The 16,387-nt window shown below is 50.3% G+C and overlaps 1 protein-coding gene across 1 annotated transcript in view; it reads right to left on the reverse strand.

The window, feature by feature from the left end:
* The window catches only part of palm1a (paralemmin 1a), a gene marked incomplete at its 3' end in the record, with an annotated part of 261,922 nt that overhangs the window by 80,725 nt on the left and 164,810 nt on the right, over positions 1–16,387 (reverse strand). Inside the window, exons 2-3 of the mRNA XM_079245154.1 lie at positions 16,245–16,284; positions 14,935–15,015 (exon numbers count right to left, since the gene is read on the reverse strand). Of these exons, the coding sequence (XP_079101280.1) occupies positions 14,935–15,015; positions 16,245–16,284 (121 nt within the window). The remainder of the gene's footprint in view (positions 1–14,934; positions 15,016–16,244; positions 16,285–16,387) is intronic.

Below are 16,387 nucleotides of genomic sequence, written 5' to 3' on the forward strand. Positions count from 1 at the left end.
CCATCTCCAGTACCGATCCCGTCTCCCCGACCGACCCCGTCTCCAGTACCGACCCCGTCTCCCCGACCGATCCCGTCTCCCCGACCGACCCCGTCTCCCCCGACCGATCCCGTCTTCAGTACCGATCCCGTCTACCCGACCGATCCCATCTTCAGTACCGATCCCGTCTCCCCGACCGATCCCGTCTCCAGTGCCGATCCCGTCTCCCCGACCGATCCCGTCTCCAGTACCGATCCCGTCTCCCCGACCGACCCCGTCTCCCCGACCGATCCCGTCTCCCCTACCGACCCCGTCTCCAGTACCGACCCCGTCTCCAGTACCGACCCCGTCTCCAGTACCGACCCCATATCCAGTACCGACCCCGTCTCACCAACCGATCCCGTCTCAAGTACCGATCCCGTCTCCAGTACCGACCCCATCTCCAGTACCGATCCCGTCTCCCCGACCGATCCCGTCTCCAATACCGACCCCGTCTCCCCGGCTGATCCCGTCTCCCCGACCGACCCCGTCTCCCCGACCAACCCCGTCTCCAGTACCGATCCCGTCTCCCCGACCGACCCCGTCTCCAGTACCGATCCCGTCTCCCCAACCGACCCCGTCTCCAGTACCGATCCTGTCTCCCCGACCGACCCCGTCTCCAGCACCGATCCTGTCTCCCCGACCGATCCCGTCTCCAGTACCGACCCCGTCTCCAGTACCGTTCCCGTCTCCCCGACCGACCCCGTCTTTAGTACCGATCCCGTCTCCCCGACCGATCCCATCTTCAGTACCGATCCCGTCTCCCCGACCGATCCCGTCTCCAGTGCCGATCCCGTCACCCCGACCGATCCCGTCTCCAGTACCGACCCCATCTCCAGTACCGACCCCATCTCCAGTACCGACCCGTCTCCCCGACCGATCCCGTCTCCCCGACCGACCCCGTCTCCAGTACCGACCCCGTCTCCCCGACCGAACCCGACTCCAGTACCGACCCCGTCTCCAGTGCCAATCCCGTCACCCCGACCGATCCCGTCTCCAGTACCGATCCCGTCTCCCCGACCGACCCCGTCTCCCCGACCGATCCCGTCTTCCCGACCGATCCCGTCTCCCCGACCGACCCCGTCTCCAGTACCGACCCCATCTCCAGTACCGACCCCGTCTCACCAACCGATCCCGTCTCCAGTACCGATCCCGTCTCCAGTACCGACCCCATCTCCAGTACTGATCCCGTCTCCAGTACCGACCCCGTCTCCCCAACCGATCCCGTCTCAAGTACCGATCCCGTCTCCAGTACCGACCCCATCTCCAGTACCGATCCCGTCTCCCCGACCGATCCCGTCTCCAATACCGACCCCGTCTCCCCGGCTGATCCCGTCTCCCCGACCGACCCCGTCTCCAGTACCAACCCCGTCTACCCGACCGACCATGTCTAAATCACCGATCCCGTCTCCCCGACCGATCCCGTCTCCCCGACCGATCCCGTCTCCCCGACCGATCCCGTCTCCAGTACCGACCCCGTCTCCAGTACCGATCCCGTCTCCAGTACCGATCCCGTCTCCCCGACCCACCCCGTCTCCAGTACCGATCCCGTCTCCAGTACCGATCCCGTCTCCCCGACCGACCCCGTCTCCCCGACCGATCCCGTCTCCAGTACCGACCCCGTCTCCAGTACCGATCCCGTCTCCAGTACCGATCCCGTCTCCAGTACCGACCCCATCTCCAGTACCGACCCCGTCTCCCCAACCGACCCTGTCTCCAGTACCGATGCCGTCTCCAGTACCGACCCCGTCTCCCCGACCGATCCCGTCTCCCCGACCGACCCCGTCTCCCCGACCGATCCCGTCTCCCCGACCGACCCCGTCTCCCCGACCGACCCCGTCTCCAGTCTCCAGTACCGACCCCGTCTACCCGACCGATCCCGTCTCCCCGACCGACCCCGTCTCCCCGACCGACCCCGTCTCCAGTCTCCAGTACCGACCCCGTCTACCCGACCGATCCCGTCTCCCCGACCGACCCCGTCTCCCCGACCGATCCCGTCTCCAGTACCGATCCCGTCTCCACAACCGATCCCGTCTCCACGACCGACCCCGTCTCCCCGACCGATCCCGTCTCCAGTACCGACCCCATCTCCAGTACCGACCCGTCTCCCCGACCGATCCCGTCTCCAGTACCGATCCCGTCTCCCCGACCGATCCCGTCTCCCCGACCGACCCCGTCTCCAGTACCGACCCCGTCTCCCCGACCGACCCCGTCTCCCCGACCGACCCCGTCTCCAGTACCGATCCCGTCTCCCCGACCGACCCCGTCCCCCGACCGATCCCGTCTCCAGTACCGATCCTGTCTCCCCGACCGATCCCGTCTCCCCGACCGATCCCGTCTCCCCGACCGACTCCGTCTCCAGTACCGATCCCGTCTCCCCGACCGATCCCGTCTCCCCGACCGACCCCGTCTCCCCGACCGATCCCGTCTCCCCGACCGAACCCGACTCCAGTACCGACCCCGTCTCCAGTCCCGACCCCGTCTCCCCGACCGATCCCGTCTCCCCGACCGACCCCGTCTCCAGTACCGACCCCGTCTCCCCGACCGACCCCGTCTCTCCGACCGATCCCGTCTCCCCGACCGATCCCGTCTCCCCGACCGACCCCGTCTCCCCGACCGACCCCATCTCCAGTACCGACCCGTCTCCCCTACCGATCCCGTCTCCAGTACCGATCCCGTCTCCCCGACCGACCCCGTCTCCAGTACCGACCCCGTCTCACCGACCGATCCCGTCTCCAGTACCAATCCCGTCTCCAGTACCGATCCCATCTCCAGTACCGATCCCGTCTCCCCGACCGACCCCGTCTCCAGTACCGACCCCGTCTCCCCGACCGATCCCGTCTCCCCGACCGACCCCGTCTCCCCGACCGATCCCGTCTTTAGTACCGATCCCGTCTCCCCGACCGATCCCATCTTCAGTACCGATCCCGTCTCCCCGACCGATCCCGTCTCCAGTGCCGATCCCGTCACCCCGACCGATCCCGTCTCCAGTACCGATCCCGTCTCCCCGACCGACCCCGTCTCCCCGACCGATCCCGTCTCCCCGACCGATCCCGTCTCCCCGACCGACCCCGTCTCCAGTACCGACCCCATCTCCAGTACCGACCCCGTCTCACCAACCGATCCCGTCTCTAGTACCGATCCCGTCTCCAGTACCGACCCCATCTCCAGTACTGACCCCGTCTCCAGTACCGACCCCGTCTCCCCAACCGATCCCGTCTCAAGTACCGATCCCGTCTCCAGTACCGACCCCATCTCCAGTACCGATCCCGTCTCCCCGACCGATCCCGTCTCCAATACCGACCCCGTCTCCCCGGCTGATCCCGTCTCCCCGACCGACCCCGTCTCCAGTACCAACCCCGTCTACCCGACCGACCAATGTCTCCATCACCGATCCCGTCTCCCCGACCGACCCCGTCTCCCCGACCGACCCCGTCTCCCCGACCGATCCCGTCTCCCCGACCGTCCCCGTCTCCCCGACCGACCCCGTCTCCCCGACCGATCCCGTCTCCAGTACCGACCCCGTCTCCAGTACCGACCCCGTCTCTCCGACCGATCCCGTCTCCCTGACCGATCCCGTCTCCCCTACCGATCCCGTCTCCAGTACCGATCCCGTCTCCCCGACCGACCCCGTCTCCCCGACCGATCCCGTCTCCAGTACCAATCCCGTCTCCAGTACCGACCCCATCTCCAGTACCGATCCCGTCTCCCCGACCGACCCCGTCTCCAGTACCGACCCCGTCTCCCCGACCGATCCCGTCTCCCCGACCGACCCCGTCTCCCCGACCGATCCCGTCTTCAGTACCGATCCCGTCTACCCGACCGATCCCATCTTCAGTACCGATCCCGTCTCCCCGACCGATCCCGTCTCCAGTGCCGATCCCGTCTCCCCGACCGATCCCGTCTCCAGTACCGATCCCGTCTCCCCGACCGACCCCGTCTCCCCGACCGATCCCGTCTCCCCTACCGACCCCGTCTCCAGTACCGACCCCGTCTCCAGTACCGACCCCGTCTCCAGTACCGACCCCATATCCAGTACCGACCCCGTCTCACCAACCGATCCCGTCTCAAGTACCGATCCCGTCTCCAGTACCGACACCATCTCCAGTACCGATCCCGTCTCCCCGACCGATCCCGTCTCCAATACCGACCCCGTCTCCCCGGCTGATCCCGTCTCCCCGACCGACCCCGTCTCCCCGACCAACCCCGTCTCCAGTACCGATCCCGTCTCCCCGACCGACCCCGTCTCCAGTACCGATCCCGTCTCCCCAACCGACCCCGTCTCCAGTACCGATCCTGTCTGCCCGACCGACCCCGTCTCCAGCACCGATCCTGTCTCCCCGACCGATCCCGTCTCCAGTACCGACCCCGTCTCCAGTACCTTTCCCGTCTCCCCGACCGACCCCGTCTCCAGTACCGACTCCGTCTCCCCGACCGACCCCGTCTCCAGTACCGATCCCGTCTCCCCGACCGACCCCGTCTCCAGTACCGATCCCGTCTCCCCGACCGACCCCGTCTCCAGTACCGATCCCGTCTCCCCGACCGACCCCGTCTCCAGTACCGACCCCGTCTCCCCGACCGACCCCGTCTCCAGTACCGACTCCGTCTCCCCGACCGACCCCGTCTCCAGTACCGATCCCGTCTCCCCGACCGACCCCGTCTCCAGTACCGACCCCGTCTCCCCGACCGACCCCGTCTCCAGTACCGATCCCGTCTCCCCGACCGACCACGTCTCCAGTACCGATCCCGTCTCCCCGACCGACCACGTCTCCCCGACCGACCCCGTCTCCAGTACCGATCCCGTCTCCCCGACCGACCACGTCTCCAGTACCGACCCCGTCTCCCCGACCGACCACGTCTCCAGTACCGATCCCATCTCCCCGACCGACCACGTCTCCAGTACCGATCCCGTCTCCCCGACCGACCCCGTCTCCAGTACCGATCCCGTCTCCCCGACCGATCCCGTCTCCCCGACCGACCCCGTCTCCAGTACCGACCCCGTCTCCCCGACCGACCCCGTCTCCAGTACCGATCCCGTCTCCCCGACCGATCCCGTCTCCCCGACCGACCCCGTCTCCAGTACCGATCCCGTCTCCCCAACCGACCCCGTCTTCAGTACCGACCCCGTCTCCCCGACCGACCCCGTCTCCAGTACCGATCCCGTCTCCCCGACCGACCCCGTCTCCAGTACCGATCCCGTCTCCCCAACCGACCCCGTCTACAGTACCGATCCCGTCTCCCCGACCGACCCCGTCTCCAGTACCAATCCTGTCTCCCCGACCGATCCCGTCTCCCCGACCGACCCCGTCTCCAGTACCGATCCCGTCTCCCCGACCGACCCCGTCTCCAGTACCGTTCCCGTCTCCCCGACCGACCCCGTCTCCAGTACCGACTCCGTCTCCCCGACCGACCCCGTCTCCAGTACCGATCCCGTCTCCCCGACCGACCCCGTCTCCAGTACCGATCCCGTCTCCCCGACCGACCCCGTCTCCAGTACCGATCCCGTCTCCCCAACCGACCCCGTCTACAGTACCGATCCCGTCTCCCCGACCGACCCCGTCTCCAGTACCAATCCTGTCTCCCCGACCGATCCCGTCTCCCCGACCGACCCCGTCTCCAGTACCGATCCCGTCTCCCCGACCGACCCCGTCTCCAGTACCGTTCCCGTCTCCCCGACCGACCCCGTCTCCAGTACCGACTCCGTCTCCCCGACCGACCCCGTCTCCAGTACCGATCCCGTCTCCCCGACCGACCCCGTCTCCAGTACCGATCCCGTCTCCCCGACCGACCCCGTCTCCAGTACCGATCCCGTCTCCCCTACCGACCCCGTCTCCAGTACCGACCCCGTCTCCCCGACCGACCCCGTCTCCCCGACCGACCCCGTCTCCAGTACCGACCCCGTCTCCCCGACCGATCCCGTCTCCCCAACCGACCCCGTCTCCAGTACCGATCCCGTCTCCCCGACCGACCCCGTCTCCAGTACCGATCCCGTCTCCCTGACCGACCCCGTCTCCAGTACCGATCCCGTCTCCCCGACCAACCCCGTCTCCCCGACCGACCCCGTCTCCAGTACCGACCCCGTCTCCAGTACCGACTCCGTCTCCCTGACCGACCCCGTCTCCCCGACCGACCCCGTCTCCAGTACCGATCCCGTCTCCCCGACCGACCCCGTCTCCAGTACCGATCCCGTCTCCCCAACCGACCCCGTCTCCAGTACCGACCCCGTCTCCAGTACCGTTCCCGTCTCCCCGACCGACCCCGTCTCCAGTACCGACCCCGTCTCCCCGACCGATCCCGTCTCCCCGACCGACCCCGTCTTCCCGACCGATCCCGTCTTCAGTACCGATCCCGTCTACCCGACCGATCCCATCTTCAGTACCGATCCCGTCTCCCCGACCGATCCCGTCTCCAGTGCCGATCCCGTCTCCAGTACCGATCCCGTCTCCCCGACCGACCCCGTCTCCCCGACCGATCCCGTCTCCCCGACCGACCCCGTCTCCAGTACCGATCCCGTCTCCCCGACCGACCCCGTCTCCAGTACCGATCCCGTCTCCCTGACCGACCCCGTCTCCAGTACCGATCCCGTCTCCCCGACCGACCCCGTCTCCAGTACCGACCCCGTCTCCAGTACCGACTCCGTCTCCCTGACCGACCCCGTCTCCCCGACCGACCCCGTCTCCAGTACCGACCCCGTCTCCAGTACCGACCCCGTCTCCAGTACCGATCCCGTCTCCCCGACCAACCCCGTCTCCCCGACCGACCCCGTCTCCAGTACCGACCCCGTCTCCAGTACCGACTCCGTCTCCCTGACCGACCCCGTCTCCCCGACCGACCCCGTCTCCAGTACCGATCCCGTCTCCCCGACCGACCCCGTCTCCAGTACCGACCCCGTCTCCAGTACCGATCCCGTCTCCCCGACCGACCACGTCTCCAGTACCGACCCCGTCTCCCCGACCGACCACGTCTCCAGTACCGACCCCGTCTCCCCGACCGACCCCGTCTCCAGTACCGACCCCGTCTCCCCGACCGACCCCGTCTCCAGTACCGACCCCGTCTCCCCGACCGACCACGTCTCCCCGACCGATCCCACAACTCTGACACATCTCATCCAGGCTTTGATTTCTGTCCTTTGACCAATATTCGGTACAAAATGGAAAAGATGCAGAAAGCCAGAGCTGTAATGTAAAGAGAGTTGCTTGTGAGGAACCAAGGCTGGCACCGTGGGCAGACGAGCTGTTTGGAAGTCTGATAAAACCAACTGCCAAAACTGATGTCGATGCTTTAGGAAAAGCGTTAACTCCCAGGATACTAATAGAGCTGTAACTATCGAGTACTTTTGGAATCGGCTACTCTGTCGATTATTTCTTTGAGTAATTATATTTTTTTATTATAATTTGTAAAACAAACACTAGAAACTCAAGCAAAGTAAATCTATAAATGTATATCTGTGAAGCTGTTGAATGTGTTGTTACGACCTAATGCAGGAGGAAAATGTTTTAAAATATGATAGTTTTAAAATGTTTTATAAGTATCATATTTAAAATGTGCCGACATGTTTGTGCTCAATGTGTGGAGAAACAATCCTCAACCGGTCGAGAATTTCTGCCTTTTAAAAGATGAAAAGAAGAATTCCCGTAGAAAGAAGGAGTGACTTGTAAACATGTCCACAGTAAGAACCAGCCGATGTCTTGGTGGACAACGCGCCTGGTAAAAGTGTGTCTGTTTAATCCAGAATAAAAGTTTGCTGCAGGAACAGAGGCTGCCTAAAACATGCGCTTTGACTCTGCGTGTGTGCAGGAGAGACAGATGAGGGACGGATTACCAGACGGTTAGCGTGCGTTAGCAGCCGACACCTCGCCATGCCTCGTCACTGCTGACTGATATCACAGGTTAGAACTCTGTACATTTTTTTAAACAAAGTTTTATTCATATTTCAAGCTTTACAATATATACAATCTATTGTTTTAGCAAGCAAAACAAAAATAAATAGTAAACAAAATAAATAAACAAACAGAACGTCTCAGCAAGCTGGTATCTCAAATCAGTGTACTGTTAAATAGAAGGAAATGTCTCTTTTTTTTTTTTTCCTATCTGCCTATAATTATTGTAGTGAGTACAGAAAAATACAAATAATCCCCCCCCAACCACAGACTCAAATGCTACAGTGTCAAATTCAAATAGATTGTCACAGGATTCCACCTCTTCTTAAACAAATCAGTGGTAAGGTTTAGGTTTGCTCTTATTTTTTCCATTGTATAGACCCTCAGAATTCTTTCCTTCCACTGATTTATTGTTGGAGGAAGTGGTTTATACCAGGATACAGCATTTTTTTTTGCTACCAAGACAAGAATTTTCAAAAGATATTCTTTATCCTTATTTAAAAAATTAACAGAGCGCACCCCAAAGATAAAAATCAGCGGGTCAAATTCAATGTGGGTATGTAGTATTTTGTAAAGTTCTCCCCTAATTCCCTCCCAGAATGACTTAAGTTTCGGACAATCCCAAAAAATGTGTGTGTGATCTCCAATTTGCCCACAATTTCTCCAGCATAAATTTGTTTTAGTTTTGTCAAACTTAGAGATAATAAATGGGGTTTTAAAATATCTAATGTTCACTTTCCAAATAAACTCTTTCCATGTTGGACTGCTAGTCAGTTTGTGCCCATTTTCACATCATTTTTCCCATTCTTGGTCTTCAATCACAACATTCATTTCTAGTTCCCACTTCTCCCTTACCTGGAGAGTACTCTTCGGTATATTCAGATGTAGGGATTTATAAAGATTCGACACAACCTTGTCACATTTATCTTCTTTTATGTTCCTTATGAAAAACCTTTCCAAGTCAGTGGCTTGTGTTTGAAGTAGTGACCATTCTTTGTGTGATATCAAATAACGCCTCAACTGCAGAAATCTATAGAAATCTCCTGAATCTGACTAAAGGATTTTAAATGATCTCCCTCAAACAAGTCATCTATAACCATAAGACCCTTCTTCTCCCAGTCACGAAACCGTGAATCCAATTGACCTGGCAAAAAGTCTATAATGTGATAAATTTTCATAGCCCTGGAGATGGACTGGGGAGTGTTTATCTGTTTTCTAATACTACTTAAAACTTTTTGAGTACATTTCATCCAGGTGTTTGTAATTTTGTATTTGGTCCATAATTCTGTTGAGCAAAATGCATAAGCCTGCAGTGAAAATCTGGGGCATGAACTTTGCTCCAAAGTTAACCATGTAGTATCTTTACTCTGTTTCATCCATTCCACTACTCCACGTAATTGAGCTGCCCAATAGTATAGTTTCAAATTTGGTAGATTAAGACCTCCACATGCTTTGCTACTGGTCAGCTGGGAAAATTTGATTCTAGTTTTTTTTTGTTGCCAAATAAAAGCAGAAATCATTTTATGTATCTTTTTAAAATTGACAGCTGGAATCCAGATAGGAAGGGATAAAACAGATACAGAAACCTGGGAAGAACATTCATTCTAATGGTTTCAATTCTACCGAAAAAAGAAAGTGGCAATATTTCCCACCTCTTTAAGTCTTTTTGAATTTGATCAATCAATTTCCCGTAATTTGCTTTATATAGTTGAGAGACATCTGAGGTAATAGTAATTCCTAAATATTGAAACCTGTTGGGAGACCAATTAAATTTGACCCTTCTAGATAGTTCCGAGGGCCAAACCCCCTTCATCATCATGGCTTCTGATTTTGACTCATTAACTTTGTATCCTGAAACATCACTGAAATCCTTTAAACAATTTAAAAGTGCAGGAACAGAAGTCATTGGATCTTTAATATAGAAAATGACATCGTCAGCGTACAATGATAACTTATGGGTCCTAAGTTTATCCGATATACCTAAAATCGAGGGATCATTCCTTATTAATTCCTCTTTTTAGAGGAAAGGGTTCAGATATATGACCATTACTCTTGAGGAAGGATTTGTATACAATACTTCAAACCACTCAATAAAGCTTTTATCAAAACCCATTTCCATCAAAACATGTTTCAGGAATGTCCAGTCCACCCGATCAAATGCCTTCTCAGCATCAAGGCTGAGAAGCATTGCCGGGTGGGGACCCTCTTGAGCTGTTGTAATTATATTCAGTGTAGGTCTTATATCATTTATTCCTAGTCTTTTTGGTATAAATCCCGTCTGATCGGGGTTGATGAGTTTATTAATAATCTTCTGAAGTCGTCTAGCCAAAATGGCAGTCAGTATTTTAACATCATTGCAAAGTAAACTTATAGGCCTATATGAGGCACATTGTGTAGGATCTTTTCCTTCCTTATGGATCACAGAAATAATTGCATCGGCCCATGTTTTCTGTGTTTTTTTTGGCACTTAGAGCATAATTAAACACTCTGTGTAGAAGAGGGATGATTTCTGTCTGGAAACATTGATAAAATTCCCGGGGAAACCCATCTACACCAGGTGATTTATCATTTTTGAGCTTTCCGATAGCAGATTTTATTTCTTCTTTTGTGATGGTGCCCACTATAGCTTTGGCCTCTGTCTCATCAAGTGTAGGAAGATTGGTTTGTTTAAGAAATTGTCTAATTTTCTTTGTTTTATTTTGATTGGTTTCTGAATCATACAAATATTTATAATAATTAGAGAATGCATTGGCGATGGCTCTGGGGTGTGACATTGTCTTTTTGGATGTGGGACACGTAACTTTTTGGACAATTCGACTTGCCTGTGTTTTTCTCAACTGAAATGATGGTAATCTACTTGCTTTATTTCCTTGTTCGTAATATTTTTGATTAGTAAAACGTAATGCACCTTCTGCCTCATACTTTAATAAGTTATTCAAATCTTGTCTAAATCTTTTCAGTTCTTGTAAAATTGTATCTATTTATCCTTTTATGTATCTATTTATCCTTTTACGGTCAATTACTAATTTTTAATTTGTTCTTCTAATCTAATTTGGTTCTTTTCTCGTTCTTTTTTTATTTTTGAGTAGATTGATATGAATTTGCGCCTCAGAACTGCCTTTGCTGTGTCCCATAAGATAGAAGGAGAAACCACATCTGTGTCATTAGTATCCAAAAAGAATTGTAATTGATCCTTGATATATTGAATTGTCTCAGAGTTATTCAAGAGTGATACATTTAATCTCCACAATTTAGAGGGCTTGTCTTGGTCTAAATTCAAAGACATTATAACAGACCCATTATCTGAGAGTGATTGAGATTCAATATGACAATCCTTCACTTTGTGGACCTCTTGTTTAGAGATACAGAAAAAATCTATTCTTATGAACGTTTGAGAAATGTGTGTAATCCCTCACTCTTGGATTTTTTTAGACGCCATATTTCCACAAGCCCCAATTCATCCATCATACTACTCAGTGTCTTTGATTTGGAGGATTGGGGCTTTTGTTCAAATGGAAATCTGTCTAAACAGTTATTTAATACACAGTTGAAGTCACCTCCCACCATTATTAATCCTTTTGAATTTCCTGCTATGATTTGTGCTATATTTTTAAAAAAACCTTGGATTGTCCTCATTAGGGGCATAAACATTTATAATTGTTGAAGTAATTCCTCCAATAGAACCAATAACCATTATCCATCATCCGCTTTTGTCCTTAAGAACATTTTATGATATAAAACCCAAAGATTTATTGCAGAGTATTGCTACTCCACGCTTTTTATCATTTTTATATGATGCACTAAATACCTGTCCCACACACTCTCTTTTTAACTTAGCATGTTCTACTTCGTTTAAGTGAGTTTCTTGTAATAACCCAATTGAACAATTCAACTTTTTAGTTGAGTTAGAATTTTCTTCCTCTTTATAACGTGGTTTAAACCATTTATATTGTAAGTAACAATTTTCAAACTAGTCATGTTTAAATAAACATAGGACTAACAGTTTCCACCTATTCCCGTTTCCTTGTACCACTGTAGAAGGAGTAAGTGAATAAGTAAGACTGAATAAAGACAAAACATCAAATCAACATTAAGAGTCCGTTTGCCGAGAAACCAGGAACACGAAAAACACCAAAGGGAACTTGGAACATGAATGAACTTCCAATAGTACCTTGTGTTGTCTCTCTGGCAGTAACAACTAATGAACCTAAAATAGGCAACACAATCCCGATGTAAAATGGGCAGGGAAACTTTGTTCCCTGGGTAAGGTACACAGTCTCCACTCTCTGCTGCTTCAAATGCCCAGTTGTAGAAGTAAAGCAAAACAATCTCCAGTTAGCTCTTTGACCAATGGATTTAGAAAACTAATTATGTCATTAAGCCTACATTTTATCATTCTTATGTAACACTTCTTCCAGTAACAGAATAGTCTTGTCAACTTATTTAGTTCTCCTCATTTTGGTCTTCAGTGTTTATGATGGCTCTGATTTCCTTCGGGGTCAGCATCTGTCCATCCCTCTTCAGTCTGCCCTGGGTCTGCCATGTATCACGTACCAATTCTTTTTCCAAAATATCCCGTTCAGCCACCACAACGTTAACTCCCAGATCCCTGAGAGTGGGTTGGGCCTCCACCAGAGAGGGGAAAGTTTTGACACCTGTGTCCAGGAACACTTTAAGTTGTGCAGGATATGGCGACTGAGCTTTGATGTTACGCTCCTTGAGTTTTTTAATCACTTCACGTACTTGCTTCCTTTTTCGTTGCATGCCAGGGGAGTAATCCTGGTCAAAATAAACTCTCTTCCCTCTGAACTCCAGGTCTCGTTGCTTCCACGCCTGTTGTAGGACCATTTGTTTTACATTAAAGTCCAAAAAACGAACAATAATGGATCTCGTGGTGCTGTTGCTTTTGGCCTCGGCATGGTTACTCTTTGGGCTCTCTCAATGTGAATGACTAAGTCTTCAGGCAGCTTCAGAGATGATTTAAGAAAGTTAACGACAAACGGAATCATCTTTCTTCCTTCCGCTTCTTCTTCTATTCCGTAGAGTCTGATGTTATTCCTGCGCATTCTATTTTCCAAATCATCTTGTTTTGCCGATAATGTAGCATCTCTCCTCAGTAAATAAGCAAGCGCCCGCTCCTGTATGCCACGATCTTCAGTTTCACTCACTCTGTGTTCAGCAGTGTTCAGTCTCTCCTCCAGTGTGTCGAGTCTTTTCTTGATTTCACCAATCGAAGCCTCCATACGCGTCTGAGACTGTTATGCCTTTTTGTGCTCTTCCAGATTCTTCACGGAACTTGCAGAGCTCCATTAGCATTAGCGTGTCACTATTCCCCATGTCGTTCTGAGCTAAGCTAGCATCTAGCGTTAGCTACTTTTGAGTAGCCTTCGCTTCATCGCCTTTGCCCAATTTTGGGTCTTTTCTGTTAGACTTTTGAGAGGAGGTCATTGCCGTAATATTTCCTTGCTGAACTTCAAATCTATAAGTGGAGTCTTATCTGTATAGCAGACTGTTAAATATATATATTGGTCGGAGCGCACGGGTCAAGCGTCTTTACTCGGGCATACCGGAAGCGGAAGTCCAACACTGTACATTTTACCAGCCGCTGCTGTTGTTGATATAAATCAGAAAGCTGGATCTCCTCCTGGAGCGGTGCAGTGGGGGGGGTTTCCTTTCAGCTGCTGCAGCATTAAGACCTGCTTTACAGCACACACACTGCACTACGTTTTCTGTCCTTTTCAGTGTGAAATGGTGTGAAAATTTCACAGTGTGAAATTGCGACTTTTTCGGTCTTTTCCTCCCCTCTTCTTCATTCTCTGCCATTAGAGACCAAAGCGAGGAGGATCTTCAGACAGAAATCAAACCGCTCGCCGCTGCTGTTGGAAATGTCCGTCATCAATCCGGGTGAAACAGTCATACTGTGCAGACACACCGTAGGCCACAGGGTCTGCTTTTATAGATTTTATACATGTTTAGATGTTTTATATGTTTACTGAAACAGTGATGTAGCCCCTCCGAACAGCGCAGTGGTCTGAGAATGCCACCATGACGCATAAACTAACATATATCACCACGTGATATTAATTAGACGGAGCCTCGAGGCAAATAATTTGCCTCAATCAATTTTTGTACTTGAGTTACTCGAGTTACCTGAGTAATCGTTGCAGCCCTAGATACTAAACATGTAATTACAATCCAAAGCGGTTGATGTTCGAGGAGTTAGCCGCCGATGTTTCAGCAGTTAGCCGTCGATGTTCAAGCAGTTAGCCGTCGATGTTCAAGCAGTTAGCCGTCGATGTTCCAGCAGTTAGCCGTCGATGTTCCAGCAGTTAGCCGTCGATGTTCCAGCAGTTAGCCGTCGATGTTCCAGCAGTTAGCCGTCGATGTTCCAGCAGTTAGCCGTCGATGTTCCAGCAGTTAGCCGTCGATGTTCCAGCAGTTAGCCGTCGATGTTCCAGCAGTTAGCCGTCGATGTTCAAGCAGTTAGCCGTCGATGTTCAAGCAGTTAGCCGTCAATGTTCAAGCAGTTAGCGGTCGATGTTCAAGCAGTTAGCGGTCGATGTTCAAGCAGTTAGCGGTCGATGTTCAAGCAGTTAGCGGTCGATGTTCAAGCAGTTAGTGGTCAATGTCAGAGTTGCTACAGATACAGATGTTAGCTATTAGCTCATGGTGTTTAGCTGTTAAATGTTAGGTCTTAGACGTTAGCTGCTAGCTGGTAGATGTTAGCTGATAATATTAGTGCTGTTAGTGGTTAGCTGTTAACTGTTAGATGCCCTGCTACTATCCGTTTTATCTGAACTGAATCGAGTTTAAACATCTGTCAAAGTTTAATGAACTGACAAGAAAACAACACAGTCTGACATAATTCATTTGATTTTCCTTCTCAGAGATCCTTGTTTCAAGTGAATGTTTCAGGATGTCAGTCTGAGATCTTTAAAGATTTTAACACATTCATACACAGAATGAAGTCCGGTCAGTCACTGCCTCCACAACAGTTGCCATGGTTTACGAGCATGAGTGGAAGGGCGGAGCTCACCTTTAGGTGCTGCAGAGCTCTCCTGTCATCCTCCAGCTGACGTTTCTTGTTCTCCATCTCTGTCTGCCCCCTCCTCTTCTCCTGAGGCATGATGGGAAATGGGGTCACCCTGTAGTTTACCTGCTAGTTAACTCAACACAGGACACTCAACCGGCCTCTAAACCAGTTAAACCAATCTGGATCAATAATGTAACCACACAGAATATCTGAGATGACTGATGCAAACATCGTGTTTACTTCATGTGCTGTTGTTTCACTGACTATAAACAGTGGTTGTACGACATTCTGTCGACCAAAATCTACAAAAAGGTAAAAAAAAATGCAGGTTACTTCAGGAGCATAAATTGTTCATACCGCAGTCTGCAGACAGGTTACATTTAAATTTAATATGAACAGCAAAGAAAAAAATTGGATTTGACCAGAAAATCTGAATTGTGTTTTAGGACCTGAAATGTGAATGCAGCCTGGTGTGTGAGTGCTAATTTTTTCCACGGAAAGCGAGTTGGATGACCTGTAAAATCTAAAATGGATTTTGTACCAGGCTGTAAACGTGTTTATTTCTGCTGTGTATATATATATATATATATATATATATATATATATATATATATATATATATATATATATATATATATATATACATACATATATATATATATATATATATATATATATATATATATATATATATATATATATATATACATACATATATATATATATATATATATATATATATATATATATATATATATATATATATATATATATACATATATATATATATATATATATATATGTATGTATATATATATATATGTATGTATATATATATATATGTATGTATATATATATATATGTATGTATATATATATATGTATATATATATATATGTATATATATATATATATATGTATATATATATATATATGTATATATATATATATATATATATATATATATATATATACATATATATATATATATACATACATATATATATATATATATACATACATATATATATATACATACATATATGTATGTATATACATACATATATATGTATGTATATACATACATATATATATGTATATATATATATATATATATATATATATATATATATATATATATATATATATATATATATATATATATATATATATATATATACAAATAATTACTCCAATAGACACCTGAAATTTCTACCTAAGTAAAGTAACGAAGTATTTGTACTTTGTTACTTGAGACCTTTGCTGTCACAAACCTGGTGGTGCGTTCAATGACTGCATGGAAAGTAGACTCACCGCGATGAGCTGCAGGTTGTCCAGATGAACTTCATTAACGCTGGAAGACAGACAGAACCAGTCAGAACCAGAACCAAAACTAGAACTAGAACTGGTTAAAACCAAAACGGTAAATACCAGCACAAGAACCGGTCAGAACTTAA

Source organism: Telmatherina bonti (assembly GCF_933228915.1).
Source record: "Telmatherina bonti genome assembly, chromosome: 8".
Classification (NCBI taxonomy): Eukaryota; Metazoa; Chordata; class Actinopteri; order Atheriniformes; family Telmatherinidae; genus Telmatherina; species Telmatherina bonti.